The sequence below is a fragment of the Trachymyrmex cornetzi genome, unplaced genomic scaffold (assembly GCF_001594075.2).
Source record: "Trachymyrmex cornetzi isolate Tcor2-1 unplaced genomic scaffold, Tcor1.1 scaffold156, whole genome shotgun sequence".
Classification (NCBI taxonomy): Eukaryota; Metazoa; Arthropoda; class Insecta; order Hymenoptera; family Formicidae; genus Trachymyrmex; species Trachymyrmex cornetzi.
Window position 1 is genome coordinate 304,057 of NW_017296157.1, and position 25,743 is coordinate 329,799.

General features: G+C 32.8%; 1 protein-coding gene across 3 annotated transcripts in view; it reads left to right on the top strand.

The window, feature by feature from the left end:
* Positions 1-25,743, top strand: part of LOC108758394 (atrial natriuretic peptide receptor 1) — a 110,073-nt gene that overhangs the window by 3,966 nt on the left and 80,364 nt on the right. The window contains exon 1 of one of the 3 annotated variants that reach the window (XM_018503333.1): positions 17,549-18,298. The exons of the other annotated variants lie outside the window; for them this stretch is intronic. Coding sequence (XP_018358835.1) covers positions 17,857-18,298 — 442 coding nt within the window. The 5' untranslated portion in view covers positions 17,549-17,856. Of the gene's footprint in view, positions 1-17,548; positions 18,299-25,743 lie in introns of those variants that run through there. 3 annotated transcript variants of the gene reach the window in all.

Genomic DNA, 25,743 nt, shown 5'->3' on the forward strand with positions numbered 1-25,743 from the left:
AATTTATCGTTCTTTGTCAATGACAGTTTTAACTCTTTTGAAGTGAGATTTCACTCAAAGAAATTTAGAGAGTAAAAAAATAATTAATTTTATTTATAAAGTAAAAAAAACTAGTACTAATTATAGTTAAAATACATAATAATTATACACATGTGCTATAGTATATATAGTATATATGTTATAATATATAATACATATAATAAATAAAATTATTTTTTATAAACTACAATATATTGCCGTTGAACAATGTTATCATATTGCAAAGATTTTATCAATAATAAAAATTCAATATGAAAGCTGGTAGAAGATCTAATTATCAGATGGGGAAAATGTAATCTATTAATAAGTGAGAGCTTCAGTTAAAATATTGCTCGTTTGTAATATCTTCAACGGATAAGAAAGTTATTTGCGTAATTTTTTCTTTAACTCTTTTTAATCATTAGGCGAATCATGCCTTATCATATCTTATTTTATACGCATTTTATCGCATTTATCGCGCGCTCGAACATTTCTATTATTGATATCTTCTCACACGGCTTTACACGTCACTACGTCTATATTTAAACATTTCCTTAATGAACTTATAAGATTATCGTTATATCTATTTAAAGTATTACAAGGATTTTCTTTTGCCCAGGATTATCTCTTTATATATAGCCATTCAAAAATAAATATCTATCGTGCGTTTAATATGTATGTGCGTAATATCACTGCGTAATAAAATAAATTAATAAAAAATAATATAAAAATAGCTGGCAATGAATAGTATTTTATACATGTTGCTTGGATAAAATATATTTTATTAAGATATATTTTATAGAATGTCGATAAAAAAATGATAAAGTTATATAGCAGCGAATTGATGAATATATTAATTGAACTATTTCGAGTACCAAAGCATTTTATCTACTGTCGAAAGTGTCGCATCACCGCACAGCATTCAATTCATGAAAACGATCTTATGTCGGTAAAAATTGTTGGCAATAATTCTATGTGACTTTGTAAGATAAAAAGTAGAACTTTCTGAATCTGCGTATCAAATAATATGTAATCATAAAATACTAGTGCATGTCATATGCAATCATGGTGTATATTTATATTTTTTAAATCTAAAGTTATTACAACATTTTTGCAACCATTTTACAAAAGAAAATAATTTCTATTCTCTCTGTTATTGTTACGCGAAAAGCGTAGTTGAGCAAATCACAAACGTAATTTTGTAATCCATAATTTCACGCTACATTGAATCGCGAGAGAAGTTGTGCAAGAGACAACAGTATAGACGCTTGAAAATTGAAGAACTTTACGGACGTGTCACTCGCATGTCATTTTCAGAATGCAGAGCAGAGAGAAATTTGTGAATGTCGTCGATACATTATGCATAAAATGCATTGAATATAAGTGCCCATTTGCGTATGCTGTGTTAATGCACGTGCCGTGGTGACACATATGCACTGAGAGAATACGCTTATGACACTTTTCTGTGCTATATAAATATTGCATTTTTTATGGAACGTGTAATAAAGTTGAATGATATTAAAGTATTAACCTCGGAAGCAACTATTGTCAGAAGCGACATCTTTCATAATAAAGACATTAGCGAATGCTTTCAAGTTTTTTCAACTCTGAAAAAAACTCGGCAGAAATAGAATTTTAAGAAAAATCTTTAACAAAAAATACTATCAAATGTGACATATATATGAGCCCCTTAATTGATAAGTGGCATAAGTCCAAAATTAGGAAAAATGCGTTTGTATAGGAGTAGAAAGCATCAAGAATGTTTGTTTTATCTATAACTTAATTTACTTTTATTTTGTTTTTATGTTCATAAAAAATAAAATCAATTTTATATCATAAATAAAGTGACCATAAAAAGAGCTGGACTTAAGTCACTATTCCAGCTTTTTTTGTAGTCACTTTATTTATGATGTAAAATTAATTTTTATATTTTATGGATATAAAAATAAAATAAAAGTAAATTAAATTGATAAATAAAACAAACATTCTTAATACTTTCTACTTCTACGATAAACGCATTTTTCCTAATTTTGGACTTATGCCACTTGTCAACTAAGGGGCTCATATATATATATATATATCTTTATTTTTTATTTGGATTTGGAGTACAGATTACTTTGGATTTCCTACATTTTTATGCACGATTTTCTCAATTGATGCGGAGACCACTTTTTCTTAACGGAAATTTAGACGTCTTTTATATTTTTTTCATATGTTTATTTAAATATGTTTTCGTACTCTAATTTCAAGTTAAAGCGTTAAAAAAAGTATACAAATATTCAAATAAAAACAATGATAAGTCTTAACTATAAGTTAAATAATGCGGGCTATAATTAAATTCTAATATTAAAAAAAAATTCTCTTGCTTATATATAAAAATATATTTTAAAAATCTATATCATTCTTAACGGTTGCGTACATATTTTTTTGCGATTGTCTCGGTTAGAAATCTGTTTTTAAATGATAAAAGGACTACCTACATAGGCAATTCTTACGTAAACGTGACATGATCAACAGTTATTTCATTTCGAAGATCAGAAACTGACCTTGACTTATGATACAAGTCAAGAAAGCGCGTTCGAAACAACGATTACGAAAGAATCAAAAATAGATTTGGAAATAATTTTGGACTTAATAAACATACATGTATTTTGAATGGTACAAGTATATTGATTATATATTTTGAAAAGTGGGCATGATTATTACTATCAGAAAAACTTTTTTAATTATAATACCATTAATATTAAAAATTAATAATTCTCTCTCTCTCTCTCTCTCTCTCTCTCTCTTTCTGTATATTTCTTATGTCTTGATTTTATAACAATATTACATATACATACGTTCGGAAATTAACGAATAATTGAGAATAGATTTATATTCAAAGAAGAGGAACATATAGTTGATAATTGCAATCTCCGATTTATCAGTAATTTCTATTCAGTAATGTCACGTATGTGTGATTTAGATACTGTGAAATTTATTTCTTTACCAATATTTACAGGCATGCGAGTAGAATAATATTTTATCGATAAAAGCAATGTCTTATTATATTTTTGCTGAAGTATTTACACTTAACAAATTTATCTGTCATTTTTTAAATTACTAGATTTATGTTTATAAGATAAAATTTGCATGCCTTTAGTGACCATGACATTTCTGATAAGGCTATATTTTTAGCGAGGAACTTCTGTGCTAATTGCATGCTAACAGAGAGATATAAAATAATCTGAAAAAAAATTTATAGTAAAATTTTATAAAATATCGTTTGTCACTTTTTCAAGTCGACTAAAAATATTTTACCATTAGAGTTGCGTAACAAAAAATTGAACTTGACTTTCCTCCTGTTTCTTTAATAAAAATGTTAAGTCAGATATGATATTTATTCGTTTTTCTAATTCTAACTTTAAACATCTAAGTAGGTTTCAAAATATTATTTTCATTAAACTTAAAGTTGAGCAGAAATGAACCATCTAACAAAGTTGCGTTCGAATCTATTTACACTCCCGGAGCTCAACTCGCCGCGCACAAATCCTTTTATTTATGGTGCAAAGCGTGTGTCTCCGATATTACTTTCCGCAAATTTCGCATAATGTTTATAAGACTTTTGTTAAGAAAGACAGCACTATATTCATCAAGGAAAACCTTTCCCCGAGATAACTTTTCACGAATTTTTCTACAGGATGCTTCACATAACCGTAGGCGTCATATGGCGCTTTTCAAAAAGATGAAAGTAAACCAAAGTTTCGGGTATCACTCTTAATCTAAGTAGGCCTTTTAAACACTCCATTTGCGATCCATGGCGATTCAATGCGAAATGAAAGGTGTGGTGTGTACGGAGGGTATATGAAAGGATCGACGCATGCGTTCCTCGTTGTGTTTCCTTCGTGGAGGCGCACAGCAATGTCCACCTACACGATCTCGGAGTGGCGCACTCGTGCTCGCCTAGAGCGAGCTGGCTGTGCAATGTGGGGGTGAAATAAAGAGGGAGGACCGGCGGCGAAGATAGCCTGACAGACAGATCGGGAGATGGATAAGGAGAGAAGAGGCATAAGAGGGCGACGGAGAGATCGAAGGGAGGAAGAGAAAGAGAGAGGGGGAGAGAGAGAGGGGGAGAGAGAGAGAGAGAGAGAGAGAGAGAGAGAGAGAGAGAGCTGGTGGCTGTAGAAGAGTGCGGTAGAGAGTGAGGGGAGATGAGAACGGAGAGGAGGAGGAGCGATCGTCGACTTCGGTGGGCGATCCAGAGCACCGCGCTTTTCCTTCGGTTCGCTCTCAGTTTCAATCGCGCGTTCCGAGCTTGCTCCGGAAGAGCGCAAACTGAGAAGCCGGAGAGATCGGCGATCGGAGAAACGGGAGCCGATATTTAGAATCGCGGCGGTTCGTGCGGAACAATGAGAATAAAATATGAGTGACGAGGATCGAGGATCACAATCGGTTTGATCGCGTGTTGATCAATTTCGATCCAAAATAAAAAAAATCGAGTTATCCTCGTGATCGGTTATTTTTGAAAGAATGTCACACACGTGCGATACGTGCTCCATGATGCAATTGAATAAAAAATTTGCGGTATGGTGAATCTGATTGAGCTTGCTCGCGAAAACAGATGGATACAGTGAGGAAATTAATCTTAGTGAAGGAACGGTTGGAGAACGCGCTCCCTATTGTCGCAAACACGCGTTCTCTATATATTACGATCGTATACGATACGACCCGATACGCGCAGGTCTTTCACCCTTCAAAGAACATCGGCAAGACGTGCAAGGTTTTCTCCTCTAAATACGATAAAGAATATCCGGACATCTCGAGTTAGAAATTGTTCGTGTGTGTAGCTGTATTTCTGCCGGCTCTTTCGACCGGAAAGCACGTGACATTCCTCCACCGAGTATTCTAGACCAGGATCTTTTCCATCTATATAGAAAAGGATTCAGACCTGATCCTTGTACGAATTGATCGGGCTACTCACGTTTACAATCGACGAGCTTCGCAAAATACGAAAGAAATTTGATGCTCTAATCTTAATAAAATACTATACTCTCACCCAGAGAAAGATTTTTTTTATTTAAAGAAATGTTTTTTTGCTATACAGTTAAAGAAAAAATTTCTTCGATTCGTAAATGTCATTTCTTGGAAAGAAATTTGATTTAAAGAAATTATGTTCAAATCCAAGAAATGACGTTCATAAATCAAAGAAATTTTTTCTTTAACCGTATAGCAAAGAAATATTTCTTTAAATCGAAGATACCTTTCTCTGGGTGCTTCATCGCGCCATTCAATTTTAAATTTCGTGGAAAAGATACTTTTGGCATTAATTATAGCGAAAAATTGAATTTTCTTTTTTTCTGTATGCGTGATAATTAAAAATTTAAATTGTAATGAGTGCGTTACACAGTAGAAAGAATAAATCAAGTCTACAATTCGTAAGAATTGTTTTAAATGAATGGCGATTTCTATACTCGAAATTAAAATTACAAATTAGAAAGTTTTATTTTGAATTTGTTTTGAAAGACTTAATTAAAAACACAAATGAGTGAACAGGGCCTTATTCGGTCAAGGCGAGTTTTAATGCATAATAACGTATTGTGTAAATATTCACTATTTCCGGTTTAAATAAACTTTGTCTTGAAACACGATCTTAAACTGAAGCTGGAGTATGTATAATAATATCACAAATTAAATTGTGACGTTCTCCAGTTTCAGTCTAAAATTGTGCTTCAAGACCGACAAATAATCGACGTGTAACTTGTACGTGAATCGGAAATAGTAAATATTTATACAATATATTATTAGGCACTAATTTCATTTAATATTAATTAAAAATTCTAGTTAAAAATAGTAAATTTATTTTCTATTCTCTAATTTTATTTTTTAGATAAAAATGTTGCTAAATAATAAAATTAGAAAATAGAGTAACCGTCGCTATTAATGTGCCTTTAAATTACTTGCTCATTACTGAATTAATTATTAAATATTGCAGCTTTTTTTTTTTTAATTTTATTAGCTTGAAATCAATGTCAGTTTTTCAGTTATTCCTTTTACTTATAATATTTTTTTAATGTAAAAAATGTTAGTGTTTTATAATAATAATATTAATCCAAATAGTAACATTAATCGGACTCGAGATTTAAATATTAACGAAATAATAGCAAGTAAGAGTATATGTTTCTGCATGGTAATTTGTGCGTCAAAAATTCAATTATATTTATTTCTGCTTACATTAAATTGGTAAAAACATTCTGACGTTTCGGCTCAATTCGAAACGTCTTATCAATTAATGTAAGCAGAAATAAATATACCTAATTGAATTTTTATCGCGCAGAAATTTGTACTTTCATTTGTCCTTATTTTGTTATTGAATGTTTTATAATGTTTTTAATGAAAATAAAGAAAATATTTTGGTCCCTAATTATTAGTCCCTAATATACCCCCAATTTGTGTGTCTATCCACACTCACTTTAACAGTTACTGAAACAGGTAATAAACGTGAGCTAATTGTTTAAGTTAATATTACATAAATCATTATTTTAATTATGCTTACAATTTCAATATACATTCAGAATACAACGCTCTTAACTCCAGTATAGGGTACACTAATAGAACAAGCTTGAATTAACCTTGCGATATTACTGAATTCACATAAACAAATTGTAACATGTATCTTTTGAAAAATGTTGACTATATTTTAATAGTTAAAAATAGAATATTTTCTTCGGTATTGTGTACATTAATAATTTAATTTAATAAAAAAAATACATTTCCTTATTTATTTGTGCTAATTTTTTTTATGGCTTATTTAAATATAATAATAAAGGCACATTAATCGGGACAGACATAGTAATAGGGACAATTACATTATATGTGATGCAATTGCAATCGAGCTCTTTTGTTGCATCTAAGAAAAGAATTTCTTATAATGGTCTGTGATTTCGACTTCGACCAACACACTGGCTATTTCTACGCGCTATCATCCTCGACCGTCGGTGTTTATCAAGTATACGAAATCGCGACGTTTGGTACAAATTGCTCTGCTTGTTTCTCAGGAACATCTAATCAGTCGGCACGAGAACGATCGAGACGATTGCGCGTGGTGTGAGTTATAAAAAGTCATGCTAACGTTTTCCTTCCGCGTGAATTGACTGGAGAACAGCTGCTATGATAATAAATTCTCGGATCTTTAGCTTTCTACTTTTTCGACATCGGTTCATATCGGCGATACAAGAAAATATATTCGTGTACACATGGCCGGAAGCCTTTACTTCGCTACAAAATATTATCTCTTTTTCATCGTTGCAATGAACGATCTCTTCGATATGGATCCGAGTCCACTCATTATGCGAATTTTTTATCCCACCTCGCATTGCAAAAGGAAGTTTTAGGATAGTTTGATCTCACCCTATCCGATGGATCCGTTCGTGACTTTCATAACTAAAATGAGACTGCATAATTCAAAACTGATGCTGAATTTCGCATGCGGTATGTTTAAATAGGACAGCGAATGCAAATATGAAGGAAAAAGAGAATTAATTAATACGTTGACTGTGTTGATTATTCGTGATTGGCGCTTTTTCAGTGGCATTTTTTCAGTGGCGTTATTGATGACGTTGTCATAATTTTTTAAAACAATTGTAAAGACAAATTTCATCTAATATAAAATTATGAACGATACAAATAGCTACATATAATAATATAAAATATAAAGTGCACTATTCAACACATTATCCGTGAGGACCAAATCTTATTAATTATATTATATATAGTATTATATTATTATATGCTTATGAATATGGTAATGAAAATTCTACTGTGATACAAGATTTATTGGATAAGCACCGTGTAAAAAGATTATATATATATACCTATAGAATAATTCAATTTTATCCGCCAGACAACAAAAATCTAAACTTTAAAATTATATTACTTAAAATTAGTAACAAAAACGGAATATTAAAATTGAGGAAAAATCAACAATGATCACTAATTGTAGAAAATTATCTTTTGTTTACACAATTACATAACTATTAGATAGTAATTTATATACATAAATTATAGTAATTTAATTTGCATTATTACATAGGAGCAAATTATCTTTAATTTACTAATTACATAATAATTAGAAATATATATAACCTTATTTGTTTTATTACCCTGCCGCAAAGTCCCATGGGAAATTGGCTCAAATGCATTATGAGGCAGAGTATAACAATAAACTATTGGGGATCATGAAATTGTGCATTTGTTTATAATATATTTTATGTATAACATTTATGCAGTGCGTGAACTCAATCATTTACGTATACTGCTGATTGCATAAATAGATGTTCGTGTATTATTACAATACGTATATTGTAACAATACGTACATATTATGAATCTATTTATGCGATATACACGTAAATGATTGTTTATACACTGCATAAATATTATACATAAAGTATATTACTATAAACAAATGCATAATTTCGTGATTCCCAATATTTTATTGTTATACCCTGCCCCATAACATATCTGAGTCAATTTCCCATATTCAGGGTACATCACTTTATACGACAGAAACTAAATGAATTACAAATTTAACTTCGCTGATTTATCTGTTTTGAAAATTTTCTGATTTAATCCAGATTGTAAGAATTACATTACTTTATTTGTTTAATTTAATTTTCATGCATATTAGTGTGCACGCTGTTTATATCTTGGGCGAGATACATTTTTCTTAATCAGTGATGAATCGCGAATGGATGATATCGAGATGTTATCTTACGTGAATTCATGTATAATAATTTTACGATGCAACGTAAAGGTAGTTTAGTTTTACTTTGCGGAGAGATTAGTCCAGATGCTTTTAGTAAATTAAGCATCATTACGTAATTTGGTGAACGCCATGCTTTGAATGCAGCCTGCCAAACATTAAATACTTTTGGACGTTTACAAAATCTGATTGCTGACGATCTAATTAATTAAATTAGCAACTCTCTGCCAGCCTCGAGAAAATGCGATTAAATTTTACGCGATATGCCGTACTTTCTAATCTTCCGCGTTAAATTCCAAGCAAATCAGATCTTTCTGCTAATTCGAAAACTCTAGCCTGGTTCTAACAATGTAAGATAAACTTTAATCTCGGTTCAATTTACTCTTTATCTTTTTCTAATTTTAGAGAATTATCTCTAGAATTATCTTATAAAGATAATTCTCTAAAATTAAAAAAGACAAAGAGTAAATTAAACCAAGATTAAAGTTAATTTTACATTGGTGGAATAAATGGGTGGAACCAATGAGTTCACTTGTATTGATATGACATAATAAATTTGTTAAACACATTTATGAGTATCTTAAATAGAAGAATCTTAAATGTATACAAAGTTGATTATGATATCATGAAGTTTGTAATAATTTGATATTCTGATTAAATTCCGGTTTATATGGGTCTCCAGAAAATGTCCACATTGCATGACCTCAACTGATGGTAGAAACAGGAAAATGTAGAAACATTTCTTTAATCAAGAGTGTCACTTTTTGCATTGCAGGATACAGTCGCGTCTTTCGTTTTTCGCATCTACCTTGCGCGAAAACAAAAATGGTGAAATGTCAGAATTCCTGTTACACCCATCTAGTTGTACGTATTCCATCTCGTTCTGAGCAGCCGAGTTGTATGTGTATATAGTTATTGAAGAAATCTCGGACTACATTCGTGCGTATAGTGAGCGTGGATACGTGTAAACATTGGTGCGATTTCTCGTTTCGGAGTATATATACCAAATAAAAATGCACACATACACATGCACACATGAGGCATACAAAAGGCCGCGGTGACAGGCTGTTCAAATATATTTTCTGTACTTGACAAACTTGGGAAATGAGGGATATAGGTGAAATAATCGCGATCGTGTTGAATAAAGGAATAAAAATTGAGAAAATTTTCAGTCACCTAGCTTTTTTTGCAGTTTGACTGCATTTTCAGAAAAATAGAGAGCAATTGTAGAAAATATCTTATATTTTTTTACTAAAAATAATATTTCAATTTCTGTAAGCTCTTTCCTAATGAAATTTATTCGTCATGACTATAACTACCGAATATGTGATTATCTTTCAGAAAAATCCTGAGAGAATCTTGTCTGTGTACAAATATTTCTTGAGAAAACCCTCGTTTCGTTGAATTATATCAGAGGGAAAGTATTTTGGCTTTCTATATTTATAAAGCATTTATATTCATTTCCGTATTTCAAACTACGTAGAGAGAGAGAGAGAGAGAGAGAGAGAGAGAGAAGAAAGAGAAGAGAGAGAGAGAGCAGATAAAAATAAAACCTATTAATTTCAAATTCTCCATATTCAAGCTATTTTTATTGCAGTTTAATGTCAGCAATTATTTCTCTTATTTACAGGTGCACTTTTTTATTATAAATTATCACTAATAAAAGTAATGAAATAATGGATAAAGAAAGTTTTTGACATTCTCATTTTATCTCTTGATTTGAATAAAAGTTAATCATAATTTTTATATTAGTGTTGTGATCTGAATAAAAATCAATTGTAATATTTATTTTAACACAAACTAAATAAAAGGAATATGAAAATTGAAAAACGCGTTTTTTTATTTCTCGTTTATTTAGTTTTATATTAAGTTTAATTTTTCTATATGTTTTTCTCTTTTCTATTTTCGCGATTTCTATATTCATAACATTTTGCAGAATATGAATTTCACAAATGGAGTGTTTTTGTCAAATACATTTTAATTTCATATCATTCTTTTCCTATTATAACGTTTATCAGATAATTCTATGTTACATATATCTATTAAAACTTGCATTTTGCATATTCTCTTTTCTCTAAAACTATTTTCTAGTCAATCCGATTTTGCAGAATATATGCCATATTGTATCGAGCACAATATCGATTGTATAATACTCAGAGAGAAAGAATATTCCATTGCAGTCAATCCTTTTTCTATTTGCATAGATACAATATTCAGGTTTTAGCAAAATAATTTTTTTATTCTAAAAAATGTTATCAAAAAATTATATGTATATATACAAAAATATGTCGAAAAAGTCGGACGCTAGCAGTACAAATAAAATAAAATATAGTAGCGATTTTATAATTTTGGAATTATGTACGAATAAATATGCCAATATATAAATCAGTAAAATATAGAAAAGCCGTAAAATATAGGAAATGTACGTGGAAAATGAGAATATATAAGAAATACGATTACATACGATGAAATACTTGGCTATCCTCTTCCGGTAGGAAAGCAGGCGAGTTCATGGAAGCATATTTCTCCGAACTTTTCTCTTCAGGTCGTAGCAGTGGAATACGCTTTTACAAGAGTTTCTTGAGTTTGCTTGACATTGGATGGCTGTCTCGCGTAACAACACGTCGTAATGAAAGATGATAGTACGTTCGCGGGATGAACCGACATCAGACTTACCGAGATCCAAAGTGTGATAGATGACGAGCCAGAAACTGAAGGAATACGAGATAAAGTCATCGTCACACATGAAATTTTTTTTATAGCATCGTAATTCGAGCAAAGCACTTTTCGGAAAAATTTTTAGTGTGCTTTACGATGTGGTCTGCGCTAAAAGCTGCTAGCAGCTTTTGAGCATATTTCGCAATTATACGTCTCGTCTGTGCATTAAGTTGCGCTAAATTGCGTCACGGTTAATGGCTCGATGTGGGATCAACTATAATGTCAGTAATATCGATGTGTGTCTGTATTTAAACGAGTATTTAAAAAAAAAAGTAATCGCATCACTCACACACGAGTGAAATTTTTTTCTTGTTTATGATTGACTCATTTTACATTTTTGTTATGATGTACTCATGTTAATTAAAAACTTATGCATCTTAAAAAAATAAAATCAATAAATTGAGACATAAGGATTTCAAGAAGATTAATGTAATGAATTTCTCAGATGGAAATAATTGAATCGATTTAAAAATTCCTGAATGAATTTCCAATCAAATCCGTGCTTATAAATATTGATGAGCAGTTAACGATGAAGGAAGGCATTATAAAATTAAATCGAGAGTAATAAACTCCTGAAAAGCTGCATGCATGTCATATGTATTATATACATTGCGCTTTTTGTGTTGTTGATGCACATTCCAAGTCAATGTCAAACGTGTAGAGCACGTTATTCAGGGAACGCACAAAGCTTTTGACGATTTGCACATTTGATATTCACACGGTGCGGATATAAAGTTCACGCGAGCGAATGTATAAAGCAAGGTAACGTCAAACATGGAGCAGTCTTCGCACAGCATTGTGGCTTGCATTTCGTTATGCGACTAGCAATTAATTTCACATTAGCATCGACGTAATATGCCTCGATTGCATTTCATTTAAGCGCGTTTGACAGATCGTGTTCCTTTGCAGATGATGTGACGACGGTTTGATTAAATTCATCAACGGTAAATAACGGTAGGTGTTTTCACCGACGCGATCGTCATTACGATTTCTCGATGATAGTAATATTTATTCGAACGTCACATCTGATCGTGGGAAGGAACATCAATGGTTTTGACGACGGTCTTTAATAAGTTCTATCAACCGTGATTTAATTAAACGACGCATCGCTTGGCGATTGCTAATTAACTCGTCCGTATGCGAATTTCCAATGAATGTTATAATCCACCGTTTCTCTCCGCTTGAACTTCGACAAAGCAAGCTCTGGCAGTTTGCGTCTCGGAATAGTGCTCCACAAAAGTCGCAAGTGGTGTCATTTGAAAACTAGGTTTATTCACGCGTAATTTCATGACCTGAAAATGGTTTCAAACATAAAATCAGATCTGTTAACGGCATAATGTAACGTTGTAATAACGAGGATAATTACATTTGCGATATTATATGACCATATTACAGATACTTTTCGTGTTAGTATGCTATGTAACGTTATTATATTACGATGATGCCTTGTAAATTGAACGATTTTCAATTTGAATTGCTCGTAAATTATATAAAATTGTTTATATTAATTATACATTGCTCGTTCGTTGCACATTAATTATCTGATAAATGAGTAAGAGAATTATTGATAAAGTAGATCGGTATATTTATAATATCTATTTTAATTAATGCGTGCACTTGCGTATTTATGCGTGTCAAAAACGCGATTTATATATATATATATATATTATATATATATTGTTTATATACCGAAACGATTTATTCTGGTAATGAGTTTCAAATTCCGATAACTGAAATTTTATTGAATCGGAAGATAATAATTGCAACAAAATATTATACAAATTGCGCTTCCTTCTTACCACGAAAACTCCATGGCATTTATTATTAGTTCGAAACTTTTGTTCTTTGCTGGATAGTAAGGTGTTCTTTTGGAATATTCTATCCCTACCGACTGCAGTATTCGGTTCTCGCTTTTAAAGAAGCTTCTCGCTCTTTTGTTTCGCGGATTAAACTTCACTTATTTCTGATGCCGTTACATATTTCCTGCCTAGGGACGTTTCTATCTTTTTTCTTTAAAACTGCTATACAGTGAAAGATATTTCGACGGTTAATTATAAGTCTTTTTGATTGTGAAAGTTTCTCGTTGGTAATATTTTATAAATCGATGAAACATTAAAGAACAGGATTTGATAAAACTTATTGTGAGTACCACTTGTTGCAGTATTATTCTTTTGCATAAATTTATGAATATTCAATCAACTATTACGAATTGAGACACATGTTCTCTTTGGTGATTTTTCAATAAGGCACAAATACGAAACAAAGGGTCTGTTTCAACGAGTTTATTTAATTTCTGTTAGAGTCCTAAATCCATCACTTTCATTTATCTTCAGTATATTTCCTATTTAATTTCATGTTAATCGAATTAGTTTTCAATAAAGAAGTCTCACAATCAGTATATGCATATAGAGAGATAGATTAAATAAAATTAACTAAATAAATATGTATTTTTTCAAAGACAGATCTTGTATCTCTCTCTTGCGGTTTTTTCTAAGGACATTAGGGAGTTTTTGCAATAACGTGAATTCAGATACGGTGAACGCTAAAGCCATGTTATCCTTTTCTTAATTAGTTGTTAAGAAGAAGATAACCTGACCTTAACGTTCACCGTATCTGGATAAACGGTATTGCAAAAACTCCCTATTTTCTCTGTGAAATATACAAACAGCAATGTTTTGCATATCATTTAAAAATCTCCCTTTATATCATTGCAAAGTTACTCAAATTAGGCTTTGACACTGTATTCGTGAGCGGACGCTATCTTTACAATTAAATTCGAATAGTCAGGTTACTCGGTTCAATTTCGGGAATCTCTCTCTCCGGGTCGAATCCGAGTTTTTGTCTGCTATGATCAATTTTCATTTTCGCGCGACCCCGTAATAAAACCATATTATCGACTATATCAGAAACTTCATGAGCACTTTGTTTCTAGCAATATAATCCTACATTCTACTTTTTAAAAGTAAAAGAATTAGTGTATTATTAGTAAAGAATTAGTGTATTATTAGTAAACATTTGCTGATGATTAGATCAATTATAAATGTAACATTGAAGTGACTGATTTACTTCTAGAGAGTACTATTGAATGTGAATATGCCATGGATAGGTAAAAAATCAACACTCTACGTTATATCTGTGATTGATCAATGCCAATTTGTAACAAAATGCATGATTGCGAAAGTTTGCTACAAACCTTTATTGAAAGTGTAGTTTTATCACAGAGTTTTATCAAAAAGCGATTGTTTTGTCACGATGTAAAATTATTGGTCTGTTTTCTGTTTCTGCACTAGACTATTCTAGAACTCTCTTTCTCGTTTTAAACAAATATCAAACGTATATCTATCTCACTTTAAGTTCCAAAAGTGTACACTAGTTCAGTCACAGAAAACAGACCTTATAATGGCACAAACTATAACGTGTTATCCGAACAAAATTGCATTTTGTCAATATCGCGAAATATTGGTATAAATTCTAATAATATCGTATTACGAATAATTACGAGAATTTTCTTGTGACTTATTGATACATAATCGCGTAATCCGGAACATCTGCCACCCTGTTAGCATCCCTAGTGAATGCTCGTATATTTTTTTTATCGTGGAATCTATGCATAAAATATATATGTGCCTTGATCGAATACGTGCCCTGTTGGAATAAATCAAGTATTAATTCTCATATCCACGTACACGGATACGAGAACCCCATTAAATTATGCAAGACGTAAATCCGTACTTTTTCTTAAATTTCCTTACTGCTTCCTTGTATTATGCGATTAAACTAACAGCACGATCTTATGATTTATCCCGTACTCGTTATTAATATACATATATCACGAGTGACCTTAATTATCTGTTGTAGCATGATGATATAACTTGATGATAAATAAATGTTACTACACAATACTTATTAATCTACGGGCGAGCAACTTCAAACTTTTGAATGAGCATAATTATGAATATAAATTACAGAGTCATCAAGAATGATAATCTAAGAGCAAATCTAATATTGTTCATTTTACAAGGCACTGGTGTTAGATTACATCTTACGTCGTGACAGTCGTGACAGTCACGGTATAATAAGATAGCTGTAAAGCCAGAAACATATGAAAAACGTAAGGCAATACGTAAGCAGTAAGCGAATTGGCTAATCACAATAGAGAACTACTTTACAATAGGAGAGTGAATTTGGATTTCTCAAATTTGATTGCAATATGGTACTATGCACTATGCACAGGAAGGTGCATTTAGATCCAAATTTGATTGGTTGTTTTCAGTATTTCTATCGTCTTTATGCGTAATAATGTTATACTTGTCTTATTATTCCATGCATGATGACAGTTGCAAGTTAAAAATTACATAATGCGTGTCTATCGCGACTCGGAAAAATTTTAACGTGTACAGTCACGTACGTCGTGTTTGCTCGACTCTGTCTGCATGCCGTGTAATAACATTATTTTTCCATCCCTAATTCAGAAGATGCGTTTTTTCCATTCCGTATTTGTCTTCTCTTTTGCGCGCGCAGGCCGAAAACCAAGAGACGCGACAGAGTAAAGAATACGCTTACTTACTCCCATTATTTTTCCGCAGAGTAAAAGGTCTGGCGGCTTTTAGATTGTCCCGAAATAAGAATATTACCCAAAGACTTGAAGAATGAAGTGCTACTTTGGACATTGATGAAATGGTCCGGGTTATGTATAATGAGTTTCATATCATTTAGCTACTTGTCTCGTGTCAGCTTTTTTACAGCGCTGAAATCATTTAAGGATTACTTTATTAAAAAATTCAAGGTTTAATTTGATAAAAAAATCAGACACGTATATCTTGTATAAATATTATGAACTGTTTTATACATATATGTATAATTATTCACCTGATGTTAATTTTAATACAGAAAATAAATTCTTTTAAATCCGACGGTACATCGTCACGGAGATTGGTTTTCAAGTTAAAATTTTAGTACTGAGTTTTTATTTCAGCTGACTCAATTCCACGCAGTTAGCATTACTTGGCACGAACACAACATGCATGTATTTTGTTTCTTTATTTTTTTTCATATTACATAAAATTATGGATAGAATAGTCTATAATGAGCGTAATATTATCGGAACATAAATAGATATTCACAGTCGCGTCTTATTTCAAGATCGTCTTAAATAATGTTTTAAGATGCTAATATAGCTCTGTAATTGGTTTATGACGTAATTGGTCAAAGATTGTAATTAAAATACAGTTTAAGTATAAAAATCGACTATAAATACCTGTTATAATTTCTTATCTTTATAAGAAATCGCGGGAACGAATTCTCTTAGGTATTCCGTAAAAGAAAATATACAAAACGATATGTTATTATCATATTAAGAGGAAGATTTCTGTCGTATATTTTTCAATTTTTGAGGATCAAGATAACGTTGCTAAATCGTTCTCATACATTACGTTACATCTCGTATATTATATTTTCCAGATAAAAAACAAATAATTTTCAAGTCGAATTTATGCAATTTAAGAAAATTGGTGATATCTTACGATTCTTTGCGAACCTAAAATAAAAGTAAATCCGTATAAAATTATATCCGTATAAAACGGATACGATTATACGTGCAATGTAACAAGATTAAACAAGGTATCTCTCATTTTCTAATTTGGAACCTGTTTCGCAGCCAAACTCCTAAAGAACACGTGTATTTCGTAATTAGTGAGGTCATGATGTTCGAGATTTCTAATGATTATCGTTACATCGAAGTTAAATTGGATTGTACCAGGAACTGCAACGAACCTCTCAAGCGAGGAGTAATATCTGACGCTTTAAAGAAGAAGCGAGATTATCTACATCAATTTTCTTATATGAGGACATAAATACACGTGGAGCTTTTAAAGCTTTTCCGTGCATAAAAATGAGTGTTTATATATAATATGATATTGGTGAAGAATAAAGACGAACAAGACAGCACATGTCCATCAAAATCACGGAAGACAATCTATTAAGGACATCAATATTTTCTCTGGGAAGAATAAAGGGATGGCTATATGGAAATATGTTTAATAAAATATAGTAAAAAAAACCGAAAATAGGAGTCACCGACCTTTTTATTCAAATTCATATCGCGTTGGATGCAAATTCCACAAGATGCGAACGCATTAAATACGATGAACGCTTGAACCATGTTACCGTGAGATACTCTGCGGCCGGGATGCTCCAAGTGAGACTGGATGTAATACCAAAATGCAGAGGGAAGAGCTACCCGAACTCCATAATGAGCAGCCGCGCATAACTCGTTCATCTTCTCGCATAACTGATAGCAATGTGGAAAATGCTTTACATTGTGCAATAATTAGACTGACAGCCCTGTCGAGATAAAGGTGTAACATACATCAGGAGGACGTGATGGCGTCGCGGACAAGAAAGCGGTGGTGTGGGAACGGTGGTGTTTTAGTGCGACTGACGCTGACCCTTTCGGGTTTGTGTGCGGGTCAGTGCACGAATATTGGCCTGATGACAATGACAACGACAACGATGACGAGGACATCGACGACGGAGACGGGAACAACGATGACGATGACGGCTGGTGGTTCCAGGGAATGCATTGGAGGTGTACGGACGATGTCTGAGGGTGAAGTAAAGCTAGCAGTGATCGCACCGGGTGATCCTCACCATGAGCAGAGTCTGCAGAGAGTGTTACCCGCGGTATTGCTAGCTGTGAAATACGTCAGCTCACCCAGGGGACCTTTACCGGGATGGAACATCAAAGTGGACTATCGCGACTCGTACTGCTCCAGCACTTACGGGCCCTTGGCTGCGTTCGAGTTTTACATCAACCAGACAGCAGGTCGCACGATACGTTTATATCTTCCACATTTTCTTTTCTGTTACTCTTTGCTCTATTTTCGTTGTCTTTGCTCATACCTTTTTATTTTTCTTGATCGTTACTTTTCATCTCCGACGTAATCGAGAGATGCGGCATTCCGACAGGCTATACACGAGTCAAAATTTCATATGAAAGAACTACAGAAACTCTTTTGTAAAGATGAATATTTCCCCAGATACTTCGGCAATTATTTAAAAGGTTTCACAAATGCGTGGTATTCGCATAATTTATTCAATGCGACGATCTTCAAAAATTCATGGTAATTCATGCATTGAAATATTTGAACAGATGAATAATACAAATAATCTTTGCAATACGCTGGGATTCTCGATTACGTCCAGCAGGTACTCAATGTCAAATTTGTTAAGCTTTAAATATCGAATTTCACTAACTTTGTTTGCTATCTCTAATACGTTACTGAATGCAAAGATTTTTTTAATATTTGTGATACAGTACCATCTTTTTTTATAATTATATGCTTTTACTTCTCTTAATTTCCTCATTGTATGTTTTCACAGTAGATATTTTTAATGAATTATATATATTTAAGAGATAAGATCATTGTAAAAGTTAAAAATCTAGTCCTTGCATTTTCTGAAAGACTTACATATATAAATAGAGGTATATTTTCCCATCTTACTCTCATTGTTATATTTAACATCGCAACTAGAAAGTAGATTAATCAATCATTTTATTAACTTGATATTTTGTTTTGTTTTTTCAATATCAGAAAATTTTTTTAGTTATTAGAATCTTCACTACTTGAAAAATGTACTTATTTAATCCCTTAAGAACTAGAATAAAAATTTAAAAATAAATTGATATTTAAGAATTTATAAAAAGCCTGGCGCTGGAAAAGAAGTATAGCACACAGCACGATAAATCACGTGCAAAGTCGGGAGGCCCATACATCAAGAAAAGTGATTTGTAAAGTTGTTTGCACTTCCTGTATGTATAGCTCTTTGCTAAATATAGTGAAAACAGCCATTAAACATGTCCAGATGGTCACTGTAAGCCGTAATAATATTTCATATTATTTATCGCAAGCGTTGAACTTTCGAAAAATTTGTACGATAAAAAGTTTGTGTTGGTGTATCACTAACTTCAAGTTTTCAATGAAACTACTTTTTGACAGCCGGATATTTGTTTTAAGTACTTAGATGCATTCGATACTCGAGTGAAGAGACAGAAAGTGCAATAGAAGCAAAAAGAAAGGTAGAGAGAGAGAGAGAGAGAAAGAGAGAAGACGCGAAAAGCACCCTCGAGCGCGCAGCACAGTTTAATTTTCAGTGGAAACGTCGATAAACCTAGACTTCCGTTTCTATTTGCGCGCTTTGAAGGTCGCTTTTCCCTTTTACCGGCTTCAAAAAGCGGATTAGATCGATCCTATATGGCGATATACGTATAATTAATCTACCTGTTGGTCGCCAACCAACGCGATTAAAGAATATTCATTGTGCCGAAAACGTCCCTGGATGTGTAACGAACGGATTTCGTCCTTATCGTATTTAAGCCGATTTCGCATTTAAACAAATGAAGGGAGATTTGGGATAAACGTAACGTAATATGTGTGTGCAAAGATGATTTCTGCGTTATTTATGACGAATATATGTATAAAAGGATAGCGTTTTAATGGAAAAATACATGGAAATCACAGTTTTACTGAAGTATCTAAAAATTGAGCCAGACCTGAAAACAATTTTATTGGATTATCAGAATATTTAAGTAGGACGCTTAAGTTAGTTGCCATAGAATGTTGCAAAACTTTTTGCAATAATATTGCTCATCATGTTTCTTATATTAATTATTTGGATGGCTCAACAAAATTATTTTTAGATCTGTATGTATCTAAATTTTTAGAAGCTTTAGCAAAATCGTTTTTTCCACGTGAAAAAGTAAATTGTATTATCTCTTATATTATATTTTATATTCCTCGTTTTATCCTCTTAAAGTACAGAATCTGGATAAAATGTAGTATCAATAAAAGCTTTGAAATTTTTGTTAATACATTGATATATCAATAGACTCCGTAAATATTTTAGAATATTCTGTTGCTCGCGCGTGTAAATATTATTTTGACGATATAAATACAAAGGAGATGATAAGAACCGTCTGGTAATAGAGAAATATAGCATTGAAGTTACAAAAATATGTTTTGAAAATACGCGAGAAAAAGTTTCTGTAGATTTTTTTTCCTACGGATCAAACAGTCTCGACGTTTTTGCGAGAAGACGTGTCCAATCGACATCGCGTGACGTGTTCACTATGAATTAGTTATAAACTTGACAGACAGATGATCGAATAGATTAAACGACGCGCTAATTAGACGTAGGAGTGATCGTGTTGTGGAAAAGGTATATCGACCTCGCGGTGCATCGTCGTCGCGTATTCCAAGAATCGTGTCTTAGAGCTCGCGTCATTGTACCAATTAATCAGAGACGATATTCTTCTAAGGGCCCGATGCCGTATGTTCTAATTGGGCCCCGTAGTTAGAGCCGTGCCTTCGCCGCGGCAAACGCCTCGGTAGAAACGCGCCTATTTTTATGAGGGAATGACATCAGCTTGTGTGTCAATTTGCAGCTGCAAACTGTCGAACAAGCTGCCGGCTGCAACGACACGATGACGAGGATTATGACGACGAACCGCCTCTCGCCGGTCAGTCAACCAAAGCAGCGTCTTTTTTCGTCAGCCCTCCGCGTCCAGACTCCGTTAAATACTGTTTTAATTCAGTTTAATTAATCCCGTTGTGCCGGTGGCTCGCTCTTCTCTTCGAATTAATTGACCTCACGCCCTCCCTCGTAAGCGAATCATTTACTTTCTCAGGAGTGCGTGCAGATCGCCGATAAAAAGTGTCTCATCTCTGTTTGCGAGATGAATTTGTACATTAATGGAAATTGCGTCGATCTTTCTTTCGGAAGAGCGATGCGAATGAAAATGAGGTAATTCGTTGCTGCTTGTCCAAAGGAAAGCAACTATAGTTAGAAGAATGGCCTTCGCAAATGCTTTTAGTAGGAGAGCTTTATAATTACCTTTCTACAATAAGAATTCATTATGAATGTCGACAGAGAGAGTATATTTTCTGTCATTTCTATTCGATATTCGATTGATAGTCCATTACAGTTTTAATTCCACTAGCAGAGGCTTATAAAAGCCTAATACGATTCCATTTCACTCTCCTGTCGCGTCTCAATACGAAATTAATGGAAATAGTTATAATTGATCTTCCTATCGATTCACCAAATTGGAATTCATTTTAAATTTTGTATGGTATTACCTATAATTCCTTCCACAATTTCAATTATGAATCTTATCGAAGGACAGATTCAAGCGGATTAACTCTCGATCCACCGACGGAAGCTAAACTGGTGTATAAATTTATCCTCATCAATCCCCGCTAAATCAAGTCCGGTGTGAGTTTTTTCACGTTCACTAAAAATTTCAAACGCTGTGAAAAACAGAAAAGAGCATTTCCTTCTTTTGCTGAAGTCGAGTAAACCGAGAAGTGGGCTATTAAACATACAAAGCACTCTGGCGGCATTTACTCTTCTATAATTTTAATTGAACGTTTAATTATCGAGATCATTAATTTTGAATATAAAACAATCATGATGAATAATGGCTTTTCCGGAAGATTCCCCTATCCAAAACTTTCACTAACTTGACTCCAACTTGTCAACTTGAAAATTTCTGCCATTAGCATTAAAAATGAAGCATCTTTATGATATATCGTGTACAAATAGGATACTTCAAACCCTGATATGTGATTGAATGCTGTCGTTTAAACTTTAGATTTACTTTGATATGCATGTAAATTGTGTATTACATGGGAAGAACGATTTAACTGAAGTATCTACAAAATTAATTAGATACAGATCTGAGAATAATTTTATTTGAACCATCAAAATAATTATGTAGAACACTCAAATTGATTGTTAGAATGTTAAAACTCTTTGAGCATTGTTATGAATGTTTAAGCACTCTATATAATTACTTTGTTGATCCAACAAAATTTTCTGTATCTAAAAAAAATTTTATATGCTTCAGCAAAACCTTCCTTTCCGTGTACATATGTAACTTTCCCTTTAGACTTGTGTTACTTTCTTGAACATGTTCTTTATTTAAATAAAATACGCTCACTTACGCTATTAATAAATTATGCTATTGACAAACAATACTACAAATACTAAATGAAACGCAATCGATTTTACGCTCCAGATTTTACGATTCTCGAACCGACAGAGATTGATTACGGTAATCCCTCTGTGTGTTGCAAGTTGTTTTAATGAAAAAAAGGATTGATTTTATTAGACCTTAATTAGCGAACTTCTTAATTGCGGTACGAAAAATTTAATCTTTTAGCCCTTTTACCTTTTTCGAATAGTTATTTATTTCATCGCTCAGTCGAGTTGTAAAAACATTGCACGTGTACATTTATTTTCTTACCGCGGCGATATTTCAAAGAAGGGGGATGCAACAAAGTAAAACCTCTCGAATGAAATTGCCAGTCGTTTCAGAATATATTGATGTATTCGTATTGTAATTCGTTTATTACTATTGCGAATAAAATTGCTGGATTGTGACGACGATAGAATTCAGAATGTCGTACTGTAGTATGCAGTTGTAAATAATGTAAATTGTACTGCAAATGCATTATAAAACGCGTTATCTGCCTACGGCGACGTCGATACCAATAAAAGAGTAAATTAGTCATTCACCTGTTGATCACATCAGCCTTGGTCGTCGGAAATGACCGGTTCCGCACTTAATGCGCTTTGCGGTGCTCTTACATCCCGTTTGAAGTTTCGCTCTCAAAGGAGAAGCGAGACAAGACTTCCTCTCAAGTTCTAAATCGCCGCAGCTTGCGAGCAATTCATTCTCTATGATGAATTTGTAATGATTATTCATGATACCTTCTCGTCGGAGCAATCGTGCTGAGTTTTTCGATAAAAGAGGAAGAGAGAGAACATTCGCTCGTGTTGCATATAAAGAAGAGTAATGCGTGTGTGAGGATAGGTTCTGCATAAAGTATACGATAAAAGGTCGTGCGAGATGCAGTAAGCGCATCTCCTTTTTCTTACGACACCCACCGGAGTTTACCTCGCCTGAGCTGTAACGCGAAAATGGCGCTGCTTCACTGTAAATTGCTCTCGGAAATGCATTCTTTTTTTTCTCTTTTTTTCCATCTTAACCTATCTATTCCTCTTATGGACCGATTCACGGTAGAGGTCGTAGAGATTGTCGATTACCGCGAAAATAACGAGATTTTGCGCCGCTCGTCAAATTGGCGGAAGAAAAAAATCTCTCGCTGAATAAATCGAGACACGCATTCAATATTTGTTTTTTCTTTCTGTGAATTAGCACGATCCGTCACCGGCTGCGCAAATATCGTTCATAAATATTTATGTTGTGCAATTTGACGGTGTCACATTTAATATTGATGTATAAATACGAGACGGGATCATTCAACTTTGTCACTTTATCTTTATTTTTTACTTCAGTGAAATGAGAGCAAATGGGTCCATCAGCGACACAAAATGTTTCACGCTCTTGAAACTTTAATAAAATTTGCCGTATTAAGCTATATTGACATAAACGGTTAATGTTAACTAATATATCTACTCAAACTCTATTATACGATTATTGGATTACAAGTTTTAGTACCTTGATCGTTTTTTCTTCGCGTAAAAAAGCTCTTGCTACAGAGGGAATGACTGCCAGGTTTATCCTGTGTAAGGGTTATTTCGTGTACCTTCTTTTAATCATTGCCGGTTTAAATGGGAAAAACGAACGATTTCAATCGGCGCGGTGGTAAGTGGGTCGAGGTAAAAGTGGAACGAGAGAAAAAGAAAAAAAAAATGAAGTAGGAATGGTTTAATAGGCAAACTCAATGGGTGACGACGTGTATGCGTTACCCGATGAAATTACTTCCTTTTATTCCAAGCAGACGCGTTCTCTATCGTCGAACATTCCCGCATAGATCCGGTTACGCGTAGTTTATTAACTTGATTTACCTTATTTTTGAACTGTTGGCGGGGAAACTCCGATTTGTATCTACAGTATCACGCGTGTATCTTATAGCTATCGCCAGATTTTTACGCAATGAGGCGCTAAATGTATGTGTATGCACCGAAAATATTGTTGCTTTAAATTCACATTTTAAATCATCTTCGACTGACCTTAGATTTCCCACCTACTGTTCGCCATTGTTGAGTCAAGATATTTTATCGCTCTCATTATTTTATTTTCGAAGAAATAGGAGTAAATATACAGTCTTTCAAAGATATTTTGAATTTATTCGGCTGAAAAAAAGTCCATGTTCTCCGCAAAATTTTTATTTTTTAATTTTTTAACATCGAAAATTCCTTTGCAATCACAATAAAGTTTCATATTTTAAACATGTGATAGTAACTGACGAGATTAGTTTCAATTAAAATCACTATTAATATTAATATATTATATATTATTGTTTTCCTATTTAATAGCATTTGAGAACTTTATATAGAACTTTAATTGGATATGGGTTTTTTTATTCATAATTTTTTGAAAAATATAAATAGAAATCAAACAATTAAATATTAATAAGTACATTAAGTAACTTATTTTGATGGTATTTTTAAAAAATAAAAATTTTAATTAATATAACTATTTTATTGTGAATTTTCGATAAAATTATATATTTAAAGGTTTGTAAATAATCATTACCATAATTATTTTAGAAAATGTTCAAAAAGAAAGAAAACAATATCCGTTTTACAATAAAATTCAAAAAGATCATAACATTCACATTTTACAACATTCACATATTCTCGTCGCTGAGGTATAAAAACATCTCAAGTGTGTGACTATTCCCGGGATAAGATCAACTCTGCTCAACGTCATCACTTGTTACTTTTGCTTTTCTCTCGAAGTTACTCATATGACGCAATTTTCTTTTGGCCGTAGCAAAAATACGTGCAATAAATGTCTCTAAGTTCATCATGCGCTCCGATGTAATTTACTGCATCGCTGAAAATAAATTTCCTACGTGGTAGGTGAATTCGTGTCATTTCATCGAAGTTATTCCAGGCGTTTGTTGCGTCTGTAGTCGCGATGCACTGTTTATGCACCGCGCGGCAATAAATCCGATCTAATCGAAACAGGCGGAAATCATTAGTGTTCTTGATGCTTCAGATTGATGCTCACCTGATGATGGATTCAGTTTCAGAGACGGCCTACTTTTTGCACCAAGGTCCACAAAAGAGTTACGATACAAGAATTTTCAATATAAATTTGACTCGTAAATGATTCAATTAATAAACCTAACTGTCGCATTAATCGTTTTTTGTTACAAAATATATCCTAGATTTTCGAGGCATTTACAATTTATAGTTACATCTTTAAATATAAATTTTTATTTAGCATTAAAA